This window comes from Tenrec ecaudatus, chromosome 16 (genome assembly GCF_050624435.1).
Source record: "Tenrec ecaudatus isolate mTenEca1 chromosome 16, mTenEca1.hap1, whole genome shotgun sequence".
NCBI lineage: Eukaryota > Metazoa > Chordata > Mammalia > Afrosoricida > Tenrecidae > Tenrec > Tenrec ecaudatus.
The window spans coordinates 91,265,091-91,286,548 of record NC_134545.1 but is presented as its reverse complement, the minus strand read 5'-3'; the positions used below and the strand labels follow the sequence as shown (position 1 = coordinate 91,286,548).

At 46.0% G+C, this 21,458-nt stretch overlaps 1 protein-coding gene across 4 annotated transcripts in view; it reads left to right on the top strand.

Moving 5' to 3' along the window:
• Positions 1-20,734, top strand: part of SORCS1 (sortilin related VPS10 domain containing receptor 1) — a 630,965-nt gene extending 610,231 nt beyond the window's left edge. The window contains exons 25-27 of one of the 4 annotated variants that reach the window (XM_075534299.1): positions 15,545-15,650; positions 15,773-15,915; positions 20,655-20,734. In XM_075534299.1, coding sequence (XP_075390414.1) covers positions 15,545-15,650; positions 15,773-15,915; positions 20,655-20,734 — 329 coding nt within the window. Of the gene's footprint in view, positions 1-15,544; positions 15,651-15,772; positions 15,916-17,433; positions 17,570-17,722; positions 17,788-20,654 lie in introns of those variants that run through there. The other 3 variants (XM_075534300.1, XM_075534302.1, XM_075534301.1) reach the window with 3 other exon arrangements.
• Positions 20,735-21,458: the final 724 nt, after the last annotated feature.

Below are 21,458 nucleotides of genomic sequence, written 5' to 3'. Positions count from 1 at the left end.
TTCCAGTTCCTCTCTGGCTGACAAGGTTTTAGGGGCAACCCCTACTGGCTCTCTATTGTTATGTAAATTGGCCCTCCTTTGAAAACAATTGAACTACAGACTCTGCTTGCACCACAAATTCTGCAGTACCTTTCCCTTCACTTGCTTAATAGTGGTAAAGGCTGCCAGCCTTTTCTGGCAGTCCCCAAAAGAAACAACCCAAAAAACTCGCTACCATCAAGCGGATTCCAATGCACAGTAGCTAGCCCTTTAGACAGGGTAGAACCGCCCTTGTGGGTTTTCACAACTGTAACTCTATGGCAGTCAGAATCATAGCCACCTACAAATTCAATGTAAAGACAGATCTAAAGATGGGATCTTGTTTGTAGCCAGAGAGGACCTGCACTGAGCTTGGCCATGTTTGGCATAACGAAGTTACAACCGGCCAGGTACGCAGAGCAGAGTCATGCTGGACCAGACTGACTTGCAAATACAAAAGACAAGACTGGCAGACACCAGTGGTTCTGATATGGAAGTTACAATGTGTGTGTATGTTATACATTCTATGCATATTGATTTATATTCATATGGAATCACTTCCTCCATTAGCTGTATCTGATAGGGATTTTCACAAACTTGGAACGGGGTGGAAGACAGACTCTGTCTACTGAAGGTAGTGGAGGGAGTACACTTTTCCCACTGAGAAAACTTGACGCTTTAGGTGGTGGTGGGGAATAGATGGATTCACACCTGTGGCCACAATGCCTGGCCTGGAAGAGGGGAGACCCCTTGGGGTGAGGAATCTACACTGTGGAAGAGAAGGCAATGCACCGCTTATCCCGCAAGGCCCCTCCCTTTCCTGTCAACCATCGGGAAGGCAGGAGCAGGGTCTCAGTTTGCAGCATTTCATGTCTCATAAGCAGGGTTGCTAATACCGTCCCAGGGACCATTACAGCCCTGCTGCCTTCCATTAATTGCTCAACAGATGTTCAGCAGCCTTATTTAAAAAAATGTCTGAGCCCCAGTGTGTTGCTGGTGAGAGGCAATGCATAATTTGGTTTGTCTCAAAGGGCAAAGCTGTCTCCTGTCAGGAATTACTAGTCTTATTTTGGTTTTCAAATTCCATGTCCTGTTTGCTTTCATGAGTCCACAAAGTAGGCATTTCTAGATACCTAGCAGTCACTGGAGAATGGATTTTGTGGGTTTCCCCCACTTGTTTGGGAATTCACTAACTTTAAGCTGAACTAAACTTTGAACTTGGTCCTTTTTTTGTTCTTAGCCGTCCCTGTGCTTCTTGGTTTCTATGCAAGTTAATTCCTCTTGAGTCCCTAATACTTCTGACAGCGATCATTTCAAAATTCTCTTTGTGGAAGGAAGAGACTTGAAATAGTATTTTGGTAGGGAGAGACTGAAGTCCTGGTATCAAGAATGTTGACGGAGGCTTCCTTTGGCTTTTAGGACCTGGCTTGGTCTCCTCAAAGCACACACAGACTGTGTGGTTGCAAACCAACCCGGAGAACTGGAAAAGGCAGTTTGGGAAGACTAGTTCTGATTGAAGTGAACCTTTGCTCACACTGCCCCTGGTGGGGTCATTTCTCCCCTCCTCCCTTCCTCTCCCCATCTCCCAAGTGTATCTGGAGGCTTGGCTTGTGACCGTCATTCAGATGGATCCTGTCCAGAGGCCCTTGTCCTGGTCTGTCGTCTTGCTCCCTAGTGAAGGCTCACAGATGTTAAATCTTTATCTGTCCAATGTCTGTGAGCCTTATCATCATCTATCTGATTAAACTTCTTAATGGCAGAGGGAATCATATTTTAATATGGTCATCACTGCTGCACCTAGCATGGATTCCACAGATATTAGATGCTCAAGAAACATTGCTTTTGTAGCTTATTAAGTACACAACCACTTTTGACCATGCATACAAATAGTCAAAGCCTCAAACGGTCTGTTCCTCTGCAGCTCTAGTTTACGTCGCTGGGAACCTGTGTTCAGGACATGATACAAGTTACTTATCACCAGAAATTTTCATTCTTACATTCTTACACTCACTTACCCATAAAGCACCCCCCAAATGAACCTATCTCCACACCTTAGAACAACAGGCATCCTTTTGGCTTTAAGGTGTATGATCACTGAATATACCCATGTGAAGAGTAGGTGGGTTAAAGAAAAATTGTACCTACCCTCTGTGGAGTCCTGGGCCCTGGAGCATAAGCTTCAAGATAGTATCAGGAAGGACTGCAAAGGGAGCTGTTAGTCAAGTAGCCTGCAGAAGGTATCACGTGTTCAGCAATATTTTCCTCTCTGCTCACTTTCAGGAGTATTCTCAAAATCAGAGATCAGCCTCCCTCCTAGTGGAGCTCAGGGTCACACACCTCAAGGTGCACCATCCTCATCTCAGCAAACTAGCCAGACCTTTTCATAGCTTTTGTGACATCGACCAGAGGATCTGTCTTCCCTTGCCATCCCTCTCATCCACGTTTTCTCCCTGGCTTTTACTCTCGGATATTTTAAGAGCTTTGGCATAATTTTAGGGGAGAGTTCTCACAGCAAGGCATACAGGAAGGTTTGGAACTTACTTTAGGCCATTTTATCTCTACAGATAATTAGAGAAGAACAGGCATAAGCTGTTAAGAAAATATCTCTAAAATGCCAATGATTTTCCCCGGAAACTTGGAATTTACTGAAGGCAAGGACCATTTCCGATTTATCTTCTTACTGCTTGCTTGACTCAGTGCCTCATTCTGCAATTATTTGTTTAAAACTGTGGTTCATCAAGTGGAAGGAGATGAATTAGGACCCTTCCTCCCTTCGCCCAGGCTAGTTTGAAGGTGCAAATGCCAGCTGCATGACTCGTTGCTAATTCTATATGAAAAGAATAAAATAATTTGTGCCGGAAGTTCAATAAAAGGTAAGCTTTAATGTTCAATAGGAAAGAATTCACCACAAAGTGAGAATTATGTATGCTAGTTTGAGGGCTTGTGTCAAGCAAAGTCGAGGGGCCCTGTTGGTGCAGTGGGCCTGTTAACATCGGTCTGTTAACCGACAGGTTGGTAGTTCAAACTCACCAGCCACTCTTTGGGAGAAAGATGAGGCTGTCAGCTCCCATCAAGATCTACAGTCTCAGAAACCCTATGGAGCAATGGGAGCAATTAACAAGATGACACTGAGTGGGCCAACCAGGGTGCAACAGAGGGGCATTGTCTGACATAAATGCAAACTGACATGGATTTGGACATCTTGAGTGTGTCCCCAAATATTTCTGTTTTGATATATTCACTGAATACAACATTATGGACAGGGAAATGGATAAAATCCATGCCAGTGTATTATGGACTTTGCTCTCGGCCACGCATGCATGCTAGCGAGGACGCGCTTATTAGTGGCAATCTGTGATTTGAAAGTACAATACATATGAGACAGGGAGCCCATCATGACTTTTACATTACGGGTTTGGGGAGCGGTCAGTAAACCTTTCTAATTTTTTAACAGTGTATTTGCAATGAAACCACGGAGTGTGAGTCTCTTGGTTGCCAGAAATGATCACGTTTGTATCTCCCGTTGAGTTTTAGGTCTCAGAACATAGAAGGGAAAATCCCTTCTCCCAGTTGATAGGGGCTTGAGCATGGATGAGAAGACCAAGACCAGAGGCGACAGTAAACTGGGGTGTCCTCCTCAGCATGGGGCTGACCGCAGGAGCTGGGACAGAGGAGTAGCTCCCTGGGGAGGGTAGAAAGAGAGAGCCAGGGATCCAGCCAGCAGGTGGTAAAAGAGACCCCTAATTGATGCCACAAGTCTCTCCATCTCCACTGCACTCTGTATTTTTGACACGAGGACCCATGGTCATAAATTCAGTTGGCACATATGGGGTGAGTTAGCTTTAAATCTTGATTTGTCTATGGTACACTAGATCAGGAACTATACAAGGATAGAGATTACAGATTGAGAAAGTAAAAGACAACACTGGATTTTTTTAAAACCACAAAAGTAGTTTTATTTATTTTTAATCATTTTATTGGGAGCTCCTACAGATAACATAACATTTCATAGTTCAATCACATCAAGCAGTATTGTACAATTGCTACCAAAATCCGTTTCAAAGCATGTTCTTTCTTCTTGAACTCCTTGATATCTGTTCCCCTTTATCCCCTCCCTCCCTCCCCTACTCTACCACCCGGGAACCCTATTTATTTCTTTTTTTCCTATAAGACTTTTTTTTCTTTTGGTGTACCCTACGCAACCCAACATATCCATTCATATAAGTCATCAATGCTATCAGCTCCCTATTCCCCAGGACCCTCTCTTCCCGTGCCCTCTGGGAACCATTACTCCTCTTACTGTTTCTGAAGGGTTATCTAGGTTTTCGTGTACCAAATATCTTAAATATGCAAATGAACCTACACAAATCTAACATGATTAATGAGGTAAAACAAATTAAAACCAAAATATTGAAGTGAGGAAATATTAAAGAACTAGAGGATAGTTATGTGGTTCATCAGAACACTGGCATTTTATGGGAGTGAGTACACGCCTAACCAGATTAATACATAAGCAGGTTGCTGGTGAGTTTGTTCTGACTCCTGGCAGCCTTGCATGTGAGAGACTAGGAGAAGTGCCCTCCATAGAATTTTCAGTGCCTGAATGTGGGCACACGGGTCGCCAGGCCTCCTTCGACAGTACCTCTGGTAGACGCGGAACTGCCAGCGTTTCCGTCAGCAGCCTATAGGATGTGAGCCATTTGCACCACCCAGAGTAAACCATCCTTTGGCGATTATTTGCATTTTGTAGGAGTTCTTTACTGAATCAATAAGCTCAAGAATGTGAGGTAGGACTTGGGCACAGGTGAACTAGAAGACTAGATGGTTTCGTCAACCCCCCTGGGGGCAAGTAAATCCCTACTCTGTGTTTGAAAAGCCCTTCCCAACTCAGTAGAAAAGATGCTTGCGAGGAGGCCTCTCAGGAGCCCTGGTGGCATGGTCGGCTACACATTGAGCTGCTAACCACACAGCCTATGTTCGAACCCACCAGCCACATGATGAGAAAAAGATGAGGCTTTCTGTTTCTATGAAGATGTACTGTCTCAGAAATGGAAAGGGTTAACTCTACCCTGCCCTGTAAGGTCCCTTTGAGTGGGAATCAACTCAATCGAGGTGAGTTTGCTTTTGAGTTTAGCAAAGCAGGTATTCATCAACTCAAACTGTGTTGCAGCGCACTTGGAAAGGTTTTGAAAGTGCAGATATTAAGTCCCCTTGGCATGTGTCCTAGCTTTAAGTCTCCAGGGGTGATGCTCAAGACTGTGATTCTAGCAAGTTATCTGAATGATGCTGAGCGCCTAGCCGCTTCTATCACATCAGCCCCTGCTGTAAAGCACTCACCTGCGGAGCCGGGAGATGTGTGTGTGTGTGTGTGTATCCATCTCCTGCCATCCATCTGATTCACAACTCAGGACAGCCATGGAAACAGAGGCAGGGATCCGATCAGGCGGGTCTGTGATATTACGTGTAGCAGTAATTAGTAATGAACATTAAAATCTAATTTGGGGGCACATTTGGAACTAACCTAATTGATAGGATGGGTAAAGGGCTATAGGAGAAAGGGCGGGCGTATGAAGCGCTTCTGAGTTCAGGACATATGAGGGGGCCTCTCCACGTCCATGGAAAACGTAATTACAAGATAATGGCATTTTCCCATGGAGTTTTGAAGCCCCCTCATACTACCACCAGGATCTAGATGAATGATAAAGATTACCCAAGAGTTGAGGCCAAGAAGCAGTTGGAAATGTGTTATTCGAGGCTAAACTGGAATCCTAGGGGCAGCTATAATTGCGTAGCCATGAACTTTATGGACATTAAACACGTGATATTATCTAGATGCTATTCATGTGCTAATCTGAGCAAAGAATGATACTTAACATGCGACAACAAAAACCAAACCTCCCGCCATCAGTTCGATTCCTCTTCCTAGTGACCGTGTGTGGGGTTCTGCAACTGTCAATCTTGAGATAGGCTCACTGTCCTACTGCAGAGCCTTATGTACAGACCAACACTCACCTGCCACTGTCACCACGGCTCCTGATTCAGATATTAATGATTAAGAAGTTGTTCTTTTCGCTTTGCAACTGGATCATTGCTCTTTTTTTTGGAGACACAAGATAAAAAACTGAGTCCTTGGGTGGCACTAACAGTGAAGAACTAGACATCTAGCTGGAAGGTTGGTGGATCCAACCTACATCAAGGTGCCCGTTGTTAAGAGAGGACTGGCCATCCGCTTCTGAAAAGTCCCAGCCTTGGCAACTCTAGGGTCCAGCTTTGTTCTCCAGAGATGGGGACCCCGTGAGTCCACTTTCACTCAACAGAAACTAGCAACAGTAACGGGTGGTAAAAACATGGATAAAGTTATTATTTCTCAAAGGAAAGGTGCACAGTCTCAGGTGAAGCCAAACTCAGTAAATACATTTCACAGGAGTCCTCCTTCCAACCTCCCCCGTCTGTCGAACAGGTGCCTTGTTTACACTGATATGTTTACAAAAATAGGTCTTTTTCAAAATTAAGCTCTGATGAGACAGTGGATTAAGTACTGAACTGCTACCTTGAAGACAAGGAGCTCAAATCGACCAGCTACTTCCCAAGAGAAAGATGAGGCCGTCTTCCGCAATAAAGATGTAGTCTTGGAAAGCCTGCGGGTAGTTCTGTTACATCCCACAGAGTCACTATGACAGGAGTCAACTCAGAGTCAAAGGATGGGAAGGAGTTTTCTGGTCAAGGCTATGTGTGAGTATTTAAGGAAACTACTAGCTCTCTTGTTCTCCTGGCTCCTGTGGTAACTGTTGCCTCCTCCTGCCATTTCGTTTGCAGGTATAATAAAACAGATATCATCATAGAGGTATGAGAGTTCATCTTCCCAGGCTCAAGTTGAATTTGGTCTGAGTGAGCATAGGAAGGCATAAGGGGCTGAGAATTCAGCCTAGGTCATAATATGCCGTGCTTTTAGCCTACCATTTAGTGTTGAGGAAGACACTCCACTGAAAGGCAGCATTAGCAATAGTCAAGAAGCCTTAGAAAATACCGGATAATCTAAGCTATCGTTACAGATGCAGATGCCAGCCAGGAGCTGTGGAGCTCTGCACTGTAAAGTGAAATAAATTGTTGCAATAACATTTTCCATTTAGGGATGAAATTAGTACTAGTGAAACTCTTCCACAGCCAATAAATTTATCTGTCTCTTTAGTCTCTGGTTGCCTCATTATCTACACAGATTTCGTTTCCAAGTCTTTTGTGAGTAAAGTCATGCTGGAGGCATTTTTCCCCACAATAAATATTTCTTTTTCCCCCTCTCCAAGTAATAGGGGAGTTCACAGATTCATGAACCTTTGATGATTATGAAATCATGATGGTGTTCTGATAAGTGCCATGAGATCTAAACATATCCCTCCTCACCATGTGAGAAAAGAATGACTTCCATAAATATACCAGAAGCCAGCAAGGAGGTGGTTCTACAGTGTCTCACAGACTCTTGCTTCACCATTTTATGTACAAGTCCCTGCTCTCACCAAAGGGACCGAAGGGGTGTACGTGTGTGTTTGTATTTTATTAATCTTGTTTGGCTTTGGTCATTTTGAGAAGTATTTTTCATAATGAGCAGGGTCCTTCTTGTTTGTAACTTAACTACACCGAAAGGCATCCTTTTCCCCCGTCTGTCTGCCAGACACCGTGATGGAGTGTCGCCATTCATTATTGTTTCTGCTTGGCAGCGCACACGCAGTGCTCTGTGGCTGGGTGTTGCCTAAGATTCATCCCCAGGTTAAACCCAGCAAAGGGCTGAATGGCAGTCACCAGAGCCTTCCCCGGGCCTTCCGAGCCAGCCTGATCTTTGAGAGCCTGGCTTTTATCACAGTCAGGAAAAAGGCTCCTCGGGACTCCTGTGAGTGAGTCTAGATTGGCAGCAAAGGGGTCACTTGTTGGCTCTATAAATGGAAATCTTCCAGCCAACTTGCTCTTTCTGCACTTTAGATCACCTGACTCTGACAAACAATTTCAGACGACATAGGCTTTGTGATACTCTGGGCCCATATGAAAAACTTCTCTTAGGCCTATTTGGGGGATCAGGAGAGGTAAAATCAAATCCAAATATGGTGATCTGGCTTCCGCAACTTCCTGCTGGCAGTAAGTGTGGCATTAGAAATGTAGGATGGAAAGATCAAGTTTCAGAGTCTCAGTGCAGCCAGAAGTTCTGGAGGAGAGACCCTTCAACAGAATTAAGAGTAAAGATAAGACAGTAAAGATAAGACAGTAAAGATAAGACAGTAAAGATAAGAGTAAAGATAAGACAGAATTAAGAGTAAAGATAAGACAGTAAAGATAAGAGTAAAGATTAAGAGTAAAAATAAGAGTAAAGATATTCTGCAGGTGGTGCTGTCAGGTAATCTATTTGAAAACATGGAAACAGAGCAAGCACAGAGCAAAACTGCACCGTTTGTTCCAAGAGAACCGTTTGCTCTTGGGAATGGTTATGTGGTCGTAGCTCTGCAGAGGGACTGTGCTCAGAGAAGTGTGTGAGACCCTGTGGTTCAATGGTATTCTTCCCTGAAGAACATCCGTGAACCTGGACTGAGACGTTCCAAGACACGAGCCCGGTGCTGCATACACTACTCCCCACAATGATTTGAGCCTGCAACTAATTTTGTCATCTGTGAGCACTCGCTTTCGCAAACATGGCCGCAATCACACTGACTGCTGACTTCGTTGGGTTTGAACTATATGGCAGGCCCGGTAGACCCGCACTTCACAGACTCCATCTCATTTCACTTGCACAACTTCCTGTGTACCTGCCTTGTCTCCATTTTGGAGATGAGGACATGACGATCACCTGGCCCATGAATGACCCCGTCAGGATTTGATTCTGAGATGCGACCATACTTAACCCCAAATAGAGATTTTAATGTTTAGCATCTACACCCTGTCATTGTTCGCTGTCATCAAATCAGCTCACATTCATGGCAGCCTTGGGATGGAAAACATGTTGTCTCATGTAGCCCCATGTTTATTATTGTTGGCATTCTGTGTCCATTGCTGCAGCTGTTGTGTCATTTCCTCTCATTGAGGTATTGCCTTTGTTGGTCCATGACTTGACCAAACAGGATGTCCTTTTCGAGCGATTGGTCTTTCTTAATGATGTGCCCTAAATACGCAAGTGGAGGTCTTGCCCTCCTCACTTCTAAGGAACCAAAGACTGAGGTGTTCACTCTATTGACAGCCTGTGACATAGTATCCCTCGTCAACACCACATGTGGAATGCGTATCCTCCTCCTCCTCCTCCTCCTCCTCCTCCTCCTTCTTGGTGTCAGCTTTCACATGCATATGAGGTCATTGAAAAGATAGTGTGTTCCTTGGCTGTTTATTTGGCACTGACTATACAATTCCAAGGAGCCCAGGTGGTGTCGTGGTTATGTGTCCACTGCTCAGGAGAAAGATGAGACTTTCTTCTCAGTACAGAGTTACAGGATTGGAAACCCATAGGTCAGTGCTCCCCTGTCCCATAGGGTCATTGTGAGTCAGCACAAGCCTGATGGCAGTGAGTTGGAGACTGGGTCGCTATGAGTCGGCATCGATTAGACATCAGCGAGTCGATGATTCCAAGGGGTCCATTTGGCACAGTGAGACACGTGTTGGGCTACCAACCACGAGGTAGGCAGGTGAGCAGTTTGAGTCCGTCAGCTGCTCCGCTGAAGGGGAAGAGGCCATGCACTGGATTTAGTTAATAGGCACCGACCCTAAACCGGGGTTTGCTCTTCTAAATACCTGCAGCTGCAGGAACCCCAGGGAGCAGTTCTACTCTATCCTATAAGGTCACTGTGAGTCACAATAGACTCATTGGCAGTGAGAGATGATGCCAGGACAACGAACAACAACATATTGGGCATCATAAGCAGACCGATGCTATAGGGGTTATGAGTTGGGTTGCGATCTGCTTGGCTGGCAGTTCAAAACCAGCAGCTTCTTGGGAGAAAGACCGGGCTTTCTGCTCCAGAAGCAGTTACAGTCTCGGAAACCCTCAAGGCAGTCGCTCTGAGTCAGCATCGACTCAATGGCAGTGACCTTGGGCTGTCTTACTGTAAACATTGCTCTTTTGAAATCAGTATTATTACAGGAGAGCAGCACGTAATAATAATATACATTTCTGTTTCCCCTAAGACTTTGTAAACTTGGTGTGCCCGTTCCCAACACGAGACATGTTGAATTACATGAAGCACTGCTTATTTTCTTGCTTTCCTCTGAGCACAAGGAATGGCCGGTCGACTGTTCAGCACATTTCCCCACACACCCACTTTCATTTAGGGTGAAATTGGAGAGGGACTAATTTATGTCAATTCCACACAACAAGCAAAAGCCCATTTATCACAAGTTTCCATTCCTCAGCAAAACACGCACAAGCACACCTGAGTGTGGGGCAGCTGAAGAGATGCAGCTGCTGCGGAGAGGCATAATCATGGCCCATTTATATTCAGGTGCAGAGCAGAGGCCCACAGCAACCAAGGGACACACCCAGTGGGCAGTAGGTCCACTGGGTCTCAGTCTCCTGCCTTCACCCCCTCTGGCCATCTTGCCTGGCCGGAGAGGGGAAGAGCTAGCACACATTTGGAACTAGAGGTACAAAAGCTGCTTGTTCCAAATGATTTTATGTTAAGTACTTTGCAGTGTTGATGTTGCTTGTGTAGGCAGGATGGTTTGAGGGTGCGTGAATTAGAATGGGAAGGCGGGTCTGGGGTCTTAAAGGCTCAAAGATAAACAATCGATCATATAGCTCAGAAGCAACAAAGCCCACATGGAAGAAACACACCAGCCTGTGTGACCACGAGCTGTCGAAGGGATCAGGTATTAAGCATCAAGGAACATAAAATCATATAATTGAAAAGGTAGGTGAGTGCAGAGTGGAGACTCAAAGCCCAAAGGTAGCCAACTAGCCAACCAGACACCCCTTGCTGAGGGACTGTGGGAGGAGATGAACCAGGCAGGGTGCAGGGTAGCAACGACGAAATATATAACTTTCCTCTAGTACTTAAATACACCCCCCCCACTATCATGATCCCAATACAATCTTGCAAATCTGGTACAGATAGCAACTGGAAACACAGGGAATCCAGGACAGATGACTCCTCCAGAACCAGTGATGAGAGTGGCGATGCCTGGAGGGTGGAGAGAATGTGGGGTAGAAAGGGGGATTGATTACAGGAATCTACACATAACCTCATCCCTGAGGGAGGGACAGCAGAGAAGAGGGCAGGTGGAGACGTCAGACAGTGTAATATATGACAAAATGATAATAATATATGAAGGATGAAGGGCTCACGAGGTGGGGGGCAGTGGGGAGGGAGGGGGAAAATGAGCAGCAGATCTTAAGGGCTCAAGTAGAAGGCAAATGTTTTGAGAATGATGATGGCAACAAATGTACATATGTTCTTGACACAATGGATGTATATATGGATTGTGATAAGTATTGTACAAGCCCCCAATAAAATGATTTTTTTGAAAAAAGAATGGGAAGGCGGGTTTGCCTTGTGATGAAGGAAGAGAGAGAAGAGAGGAGGGAGGGGGAAGAGAAGGAAATAATGCCCCACTGTGTGTGAGAGAGATGAGAGATAGTGTGCGGGGGGGGGGGGGGTGGCTGCCTGCTGGGTTACCCAGAACCTTGCCATTGTCATCACCCTCGCTTTAGATTTTCCAATTATTTCTAATGCCAGCCCTTTCCAGCAAGCTCCGTGTCCTTAATTTCGCTGAAGCGCTGGTCTTCTGAATGAATGCTTGGTAGGTTGGCAGTTATCTTTATTGCAGTCTCTGACGAGACATGATGGGGCCTCAGTTGGATCCCCGTCCATTTCAGAGTTTATGTGGGAAAATGACCTTAAAAATATGTGTTGTTATTCATTTGGGTGTGCTAATAGTATTGATTAATATTAAAAAGGGATAACCTGCCTGTTAGAGTTACAGATGAATTGATAGGATTTATAATTATTTGCTTCAAAATTGAGTGGGAGCAGAGTTCAGGAAAACTGGCGCTACATTGGTGGCTGTTGAAGTGGAGTGATTGACCCACGAGTGCTCATTTCTCATGTCTGTCACCACTGTATGTGGCATGTGGGTGTGTGTGCATGTGTAGATGCACACACGCCCACATGTCCATGAACACACACACACACAGGGGAGTTTCAGAGAGTGGGTGGAGCAATGGAATTAAAAGAGAACGGAATTTCCCCACGAACTTTTTGAAACCCCCTGGTACACGTGCGTGTACATGTATGTTCTATTTCTATGTATACAATCCAAGGTGACGTGTTCGGATTCTAACTGCGTCTTTGCAAACTTGATCATTGTTTTAAGTTGTGCCACTTGTTCATTTGCTTTCTTGTGCTATAGTGTTAGTTCTAATCCACTTGATTAAAAATATTTGGGGGATTTACTAATATCCCCAATGAATTATCCCACGGTAAAGTATATAGAAAATGACTGTCTCTGAGAGAGGGGGGGGGACAGAAAAATGACTCAGACAAAAGCCTTTAACTCTTTTTGTGAGTAGAAAGCCTCATCTTTCTCAAGCAGAGAAACTGGTGGTTTCAAACTGCTGACCATGGGATTCATAGCCAAAGTGTAACCCACTATACCACCAGGGATCCTATACTTACAGAAGCATCTGTGACAAATAGAAGATATTCACTTTCTTCCCGGAAACCCAGGGCAGTAGGAATGTGTTGTAAAGTACTTCTGGACCCCTTTGCTGATGGTGTTGTGCTTGCCTATGTAGTTAAAAGAAACTTTTCTTTTTTTAAAATCTACTTTTACTGGGGGCTCTTACATCTCATCACAATCCATACAATCATCCATTGTATCAAGCACATTTGTACATATGCTGCCATCATCATTTTCAAAGCATTTTCTTTCTACTTGAGCCCCTGATATCAGCTCCTCATTTTTCCTCCTCCTTCCCCCGCCCACTCTCATGAACCCTTCATATGAGTCATAGATTATTATTTTCATATCTTAAATCATCCTCTGTTGTCCTTCACCCACTTTTCTGTTACTCATCCCCCTGGGAGGGGGCTTATATGTTGATCCTGTGATCGATTCCCCCTCTTTCTCCGCACCTTCCCCTAATCCTCCTGGTATCTCTATTCTCATTGTTGGCCCTGAGGGGTTTATCTATCCTGGATTCCCTGTGTTGTGGGCTCATATATGTAGCAGTGTGCATGTTCTGGTCTAATCCAATTTGTAAGGTAGAATTGAGGTCATGATAGTGGGGGAAGGAAGCATTAAGGAACTAGAGGAAAGTTGTATGTTTCCTCAGTGCTATACTGCACCCTGACTGGCTCATCTCCTCCTTGTGACCCTTCTGTGAAGGGATGTCCAATTGTCTACAGATGGGCTTTGGGTCTCCACTCCATGCTTCCAGCCTGTGTGATCATGAGGTGTTGATGGGATCAGGTATCAGGCATCTAAGACCCAGAACAAAACCATACCCAAGGTAAAACTTTTATCTTCTAACTTTGAGAGTAAATTTGCCTTGGGTACCACCCTGCCGTGGGGCCACGTACTCTTCCCACTCCGCGTGTACTTCAGTGCTCACGCAGTGCTTGCCTTCCAGGGGAGAGAGGTTTGCAAGAGGTCTTGCATTGCGGCGCCTTCCAAAAATCAGTCCAACCCAACTTTCTCAGCCTGTTTCCCGAGAAAGAAGGGTGGATTTTGTGTTCGCTGGAAGCATAGACGTGTTAGAAAGGGTTGGTTTTCTGGTGGTGGAATGTCATCTCTGAGCAGCAGCTGCCCGAGACCCTTGCTATTCTCGTCACTTCCCCTTGAACTCTGTGCCTGGGCAACAAGAACAGGGCCCTCTCAGTTCTCGGCAGGGAAAAGCCCCCGGAACGGTGTGTAAAGGTCAGCCCTATCTCTGGGTACGAGACTTTGCTTGAATTGATGGAAGGTAAAGGTCAGCATCCAGGCTTGCACAGGGTACATGTGCTCGGTCTTTCATGCTTGGGCAATGCTGTCTTTACAAAATGTCAGCTTTCTAGAGGGTGGAGATTAACTGCAAACAAAATCATGACAAGTCCAACGGGCTTGACCCAGGTATCGGGGAAGGTGTGGAGCTGGGGGGCCAGCCTTCAGAGAGCTACACTCCAGGGGGAGCTCAGGGAGGGAGACTCTGGGGTGATAACCACAGCTGCTTTCTCAGAGGACGGAAGAGCTTACGGAGGAGAACTCACTGCAGATGGGAGGTCAGGGGCCAGGGCATGTTGGCAGGGGCTCCCTGCACTTTGGGAGAGCAGAGACAGTAAAGTTACACACAGCCCTCCAACAACAGAGCCTTGCCAGATCTCCAGGTAGCCCTCAGTTTCTGCATATAAATAGAGACAAGTTCTTTCTCAGGTGCTAGGGGAATAATGAGGGAGGGACAGAAGCGGGGTTCATCCCTGGTGGTTTTACGGATTAGCTACAGTGCTTAGTGGGGAACATTTGTCCTCAGAGTATGGAAACATTTAAGAAATAGCATAGTTAAAAATTAACATAAACAAATCTAAATATTATTAGATGAAGATGACACTACATTTATCAACATACATGTTATATATACATACTATTATTGAAAAGAAATATTGCAAATGTTCACTAATAACAATAATAAAAACAGTAGCCATAAAAGCTAACACAAACCCACTTCCATCAAGCCAATTCCAACTCATAGCAATCCTATAGGACAGGCCAGAACCCCGATTGTGTTTCGAAGTTTGAAAATCTTAACAGAAGCAGACAGCCTCGGTTTTCTCTAGTAGAGTAGGTGGTGAGTTTGAACCACCAACCTTCTGATTAGCAGATGAGTATGATTCTTATTGCTTCTCATCTACTGGCTTATTTAGTCTCCACAGCAAACCACTGAGGTAAATAAGCCAATGTAGATATATCGGGGGCTTCAAAGTATCTGTGAAAGAATGGACTTAAAAAGAATAGAATTTCAGCACAAATGTTCCGAAGCCCCCTCTTACTATTATCCGTCTCCTTGTGCCACGTGCAGGCAAACCGTGGTAAAACGAGGAGATCCCCTTGCCACGGTGGTTAAGCAGTGGACTTAACAACTGAAAGAGCAGCCTTGGGACCCACCGGCAGGAAACGTTTTGGTTTCTGTAAAGACTAACAGCCTTGGAAACCTTCCAGGGAAGTTCTCATGTGTTTTTAAGGCTTGTTACAAGTTGGGATGAATTCGAAGGCAATGGCTTATGGTCAAGTGTCACATCCAGGGTCCCAGAGCCAGCACATAGCCGAGCAAGGCTGGAATCCATGCAGTCCGGCTCCGAGGTCTTTGCCTCCGTGTTCCACTGTGTTTGCTTGAATGGTTGGCTGGAGCATACCAGGGCCTGGAATGAGCTTGGGTGAATCTCCACATCCCCTGTGTGACATGGTCTGGCTTGTACATCCCAGGAACTGCCTTGGGACCCACAATGCCTGTGTGTGAGGGATGCGGGCCCCTCCCAGCATCTCGCTGCCAGCCTCTCTGCTGATGACCTTGCATTGTTTTCTCCCCTAGCCCCTCTGGTGGACCTCACCCCGACCCATAGTGGATCAGCCATGCTGATGCTGCTCTCAGTGGTGTTCGTGGGGCTGGCAGTGTTCGTCATCTACAAGTTCAAAAGGTGCGTGCCCAGCCCTGCCCCCCAGCTCCCCTCCTGCTCCCCCCCCAACAGGTGCAGAAGCACAAGTCCCCAGCGACGCGCCTGCCCCAGCACCGCAGTGACAGTCTCTGTTGATGTTTTAGGAAGATCCCGGGCATTAATGTGTATGCCCAGATGCAGAATGAGAAAGAGCAAGAGATGATCAGTCCCGTCAGTCACCCCGAAAGCAGGCCCAGTAGCCCTCAGAGGGAACTCTTAGATGAGAAGGTGGAAGCCCAGCTCATAGGTAAATGCCTCCCAGTAGCGGCCTTCGACTGTTCAGCCAGTCGTCCCTGACTGAGCCTCGCTCTAACCCCTCTCTGGCTTCACGTTAACCACTTTCTTCTGCTCTGTCGCCCCTGAGAGAAACTGCTGCGATTCCTCCTTCCCTGCTTCTTTCCGCTGGAGAGGAGAAAAACAAATCTTGTTTGCTCCATATCCCTTTAGTTTATTCTCCCTTGGGTAAAATCGCTTGCTCTCCAAACCTGGGCTTCAAATGTTCACAGGCGAAGAGCCAAGCATTTGCTCTGAGTATGCACGAAAGAGAGACCTCCTAGGCTGGAAATGGTGCACTGGAAGGTCGGGCAGGGAGTGAGGGGAAGTTCCGGAAGGATCAGAAATGAGCCACGGTGGCCAGAACTTGACCGAGAGCTGCATTGCTCCAGGGCCCAGCCAAACAGGGATGGCCTGAGCGTGGCTAGCCTGAGCACCCTCAGACTGTGTTGTCTAAATCTAGCAGAGATCTAGACACCCTTTCCCCTACCCCTACCCATGCTAGGAAGATGAATCTGGAGAATTTGAGCTCAAGGGGCTTAATGTGTGCAGACCACGCAGGGCGTAGGCCCCCCAGAGAGGAACCAGCTGCTGGAAAATCAACCCGTAACACAGCAAACTGGCTGACATTGCCTTCCTTTTTGTCCGCGTCCTGTGTCAGAAGTCTCGAAAGAGTCTTCATATTTCAATAGCACTCACTCTCCGCCTGTGAAGGAGGCACCCGGGTCTGACAGCTAGATTCGGAGAGCCTGAGCTTTCACTGCCGGGTCCTCCTCCTATTTATTACAAGGGGACATTCCCAGGAAGTTAGAGAACTCCACGGGACCTCCACTGCAGAGTGGTCGCGCCCCCTGGTTCCTCCTGTCTGTCCGCGTCGGAGCTGAAGCTGTCACTGTTTCCATCTGGGCCCTGCTTTCCCGGCTCCTGTGGCAGATTGATGTCTAACGATCAATGCTTCATTCGGAACGAGATCACGGCAGCCCTAGAAGGGCCTTACCTAAGGTTTCTCACCTGTTGCTCCAGGGCGAGGCAGTGATAGGCCTGTCTATCATTGGGGACGCTCTGTGGCTCTGTGGAAGGGGAAATTTAAATGCAGACACTGACTCATATTGTGGTTGTAATAACAGCTTCTGCCACACCTGGGGTCCAATTTTTGCAGTCCACTTTCTTGTATTTGGGGCGACAGAGTCAACAACGCGGACTGGCTCTGGGTTAAACAGAAAGGAAAAAAAAAGGCTTTTCTCTCTTTGAGTTCAGAGATGGTACCACCTCCTCCCCACCTTCCCCCCAGCTCTTTACTTCTAATGCATCTTTTGGGGTCACTGGGTTCTCCATGCCATTGCCACGGGTAGGGAGCGCAGCTGTTCTTGACTCGATTCATGTGGCCGTCCCTCTGTCACCAGACGCGCCACCCCCCAGCGCGCTGCAGTCTCTGACACCTTTCCACGTCCAGTGTCATCCGATGAGTAAAGTGTTACACGTTTTCTCTTAGGAGAGTAGCTTTGCCCTCCCCCCCCTCCCCTTCTACGCAACCGGGTGACTCGACTCTCCGATTGCAAAGAGCAAGACACGCCACTCCACCTTCAACGCCAAAGCGGGGATCCGCCGGTCCACCCTTTGCAATTTAAGGAGAGCCCCCCCGAGGCTACAGGCGACCTGCTGATCAGGAGAGAAGTGCGCTCTGGTCAAGTGCATCATCCTTCATGACGACTAACTTTGTTCTTGTTTTGTTTTTTCTTCCCCCTTTCTTTCCTTTGTTATTCTGTTTCCTATTTTGCCAGGAAGTATTTCCATAGTTGCTGAGACTCAAAGCACAAAAGAAACCCCTACCTATGTAAATGTATGAATGGAGGACGCCAGTAAAAACAAAACAAACAAAATAAAATAAAAAACAAAATCCAAAACCAAACAAGCAAACACTCACTGCATCGGGACTGTTTAATTCTTCAGACCCAGACAACAAGGGTCGTTAGCTTGACGCCTGTGCATGTGGACACGAACTTGAGACCATGTTTGGAGGGGCAGTGTACATACCGGTGCTCTATTTTATTGGAAAACACTCCCCTCCCCGTTTCTCCTCCTTCTCTTTTTTCTGATCGGTCGTGTTTGTAGAAACTTCATAACATATAGAGGCCAAGGAAATCTGCATGTATTTTTGAAAGTATTCTTGGCTCTAGATTAAACAACTCTTTTAGCACTACCGGCTCCTGGGTGGATTAGCCACCCAGACCATTCCACGAGACACACACAACATGCACAGGACTTGAAACCCCGGCCCGTTTCTCTGGGCCAACTTCCTTATTGCCATTTCCCCTCTGAGTTGACCTTGGGAGCTCTGCGGGGCAGGGGTAGCCACTGGCTACTTTCTCAATGATGTGTGACCCCGAGGACAGGGAAGAAATTCATGTCTGCAGGGAGAACAGGGAAGGCAGGCAGCAGGGAGACAGGCGTGTCAGACGTGGACACACTTGATACGTGCTCATCTCCTCCCGCCGCTGCTTCCCCTTGCCGCTTTCCCTGTTCCTGTCCGAGTTTATGTGGAAAAATGGAATCTCATGACCCTTCTTCCTCTTGCCCTTCCATTTGTTTGCCATCCACGTTAGATCATACGACCTGTTGATGTGTCTGAAGGTCTCTCTCCCATACCCCCAATTATCTAACTGCTTCCCCTTTTTTTTCTTCCGCAAACATGTGGCTAATATTTGGATATCAATTCTGACATTTCCTAAATACTGGCCTAGCCTCCTCCCTCCTTGCACCTTCTTCCTCCCAAGTTCCCCATCTCTGGTCAGCTTTGTACACTTGCAAGCATGCCAGCTGCCATGCACACTGACCAAGCTGCAGCCTGCCCAGCGGGGTTCAGCTCCATGCATCCTTTGTCTCCTCCTTTAGAAACTGCCTCATTCAAATATCCCTGCCCTTTCCCTCCTGGAAACATATCAAATGTGTGAAAGCGTTTATATATGCAAAGCAATTCAAATCTGACCGTGAACATTGGGAAAGAAAGCATGGAGACGGATAGTGGTGCTCTCAGCACCTTACAAAAAGATCTCATGCAGTCAGACAGAGTCCAGAAGATTCTTCCAGGGGCGATTTCCTCCTGTGAAGGTTGCTGGAACCCAATATTTCCTCTCTCCGAGTGAAAATATGTGTGGGATACAGTGGGTCTTAACTAGAAGGAGAAGCAGGCCAATAGATTTAATAGCTAAGAAGGTCAATGACTTTGAAAGAGCCCGTGGAGATCTTATTCTTTAGGAGGATCCTAGTTATTTGACATGCAACCTGTCTGACCGTTGAGGATCAGTGAACAAAAGATAAGGATAAATAAATGTACAAATGGCAGCTCATTGACGATAGCAAAGTAGATTGGCTTCAAAACATGAGGAAATCCCTCAACTTTCTGAGGGTCATCATAAAAAAAGTGCAGACTGTAGCAGAATGCCCTTTAATATTATAAATTGGACACACTCAGACCCCATTGTGAAATATACATGAACGTAGTTCCCGCAAAGTACACGAAGAGCTAAGCCATCTCCTTGGCTGTATTTGCAAGCCAAAATAGTGTCTAACAGGACCTGACATAATATGGGTGCCCCAAACATCTGGCTGAACCCTGTTGTTACGTAGCTCAGGCTCAGCAAGAGCAGCCATGCTGCTATCAGAAGTTAATCAAGCAGGCTTTTTTGTTGAGGGTGCCCAGTATGAATCTGGGAAATGGATCGTGCCTGGAGCAGTCAGCCAACTGTAGAACGCAGCTGATCCCCCATCTACCAGGCTTCCTGTCCCAATAGGAAACATCGCCATTGATTCTCTTCAGTTGGAGCATCCCAAATTTAATCCGCAAAGCAAAAGCTGCTTACCCAAAATAATACAGGGAGTTTTCAGAATTGCCATTCAAATACTAATCCTTTGAAATTATGAAATTCAGAAGAATAATGTAGCACAGTGCCTTGCCTCACGGAGTTTGTTGAAGAGATAAATGGGTGACTGTGGTAAGCGGGTAGAGAGAAGAATGGACCTCTAGGTCCTAATGACTATGGAGGCAAGCAAGAGATGCTTGACACTTGGAAAGTGACCCCAAAGGGACACCTGTCAGTTCTATATGTACTGCTTCCTTCTGTGCCACCCCTCAAAGCTCTATCTCACCTGTAGGAGATTGATGAGGCAGGGTGCTTCCCAAAGGGCACCTCGTTTTTCATCTGACCCAAACCCGTGGTTCTCAAAGTGTGGGGACCGAGACCAGCAGGATTAGCATCATCTGTTCATGTGTCAGAAAGTCTTGGTCCTCATTCAGATCTACTGCATCCGAAACCTCGGGTGGAAACCAGCATTCTAATTTAACCTGCCCTCCAGATGACTCAAGTGTTCACTAAACTTTGAGAACCACGGGATCAGGGCATTCGAGCTCAGTCCAAAAGAGATCGCAATGTGAGCCTACAAACGGGAGGGACCCAAGTGCCTACCTACTCCCTAACAGCAGGTGCAAACACAGGAATTTGGTGGGCTTAGGGCCAGAGTGATTGGTGAGGAAGGATAGATGTGGAAGGTAAGATTCAGGACAAGCTAAAAATCTGATATTGCAAGGTTTTCACAAATCCCAGAAGGCAAACCGCAGGTTCGACCCTGAACTATCCAACCAGTGCTTTCTCCCTTGCGTACTCCTAATTGGATTCACTGTCCAAAAAGGCAGAGGTTTGCTTTGCTTTCGTTCAGAAGTTCCAAACAGCAACTTTAAGAGCAGTGGGGTGCTTGGCAGCTGTTCTGTGTTTTCCAGGATTCCAACTGAGCATTGAACTCCCTCATTTGCCAACTTATTTTTATAGGAAGCCAATTTAAAAAACAAAAAAAATAAAGTTTTCTTATAGTATTGGAACTACTTCTAATTTTAAAATGACTTTTTTGATGTATTTTTTTGTTAAATACTATGTAGTGTAATGTATAATTGCTCTTGTTTATTGCTTTTACAATCATATTTATTAAACAGATAATGTCTCTAAAACTTCTGCCTCGGTATTTCTTTTATCCAAACTTGGGTGTACAGTCTATACACAGAAATGATATATTTCTTAAGATTTCTTCATAGCTAATTGCATGAAAAATCCAGCAAACAACACAGGTTCAAGGTTTTCCTGGAAAAATAGAATATATCCTATTACTTGAATTCTACCTGCATTTCAGTTAGCTATAAAACAATTCTTTACTAAAGTCGTTTACTCTATTTAAAGAACACTCCAGGACGTTTGCTCTGGCATGAATGACACGCTGATTCTTTGTCCAGGTTTTGAAATGTTGAGTGGGCAACATACCTAAATCTCTTCATAGTCCTGTGGCCACTAACAGACTGAGGCGATCCCCGATGATCTGAAACCATAAGGCTGGAGGCTGGATGGCGAGTAAAACCAACTTTGCACCTGGATTGAGGAACTTAAGAGTTCTCCAAATTCCAACTACGCCAGCTGTGTGATCTTGAGCAAGTGACTTTAATAAAAAGCCCGTGTCCTCATCCATAACATTTGG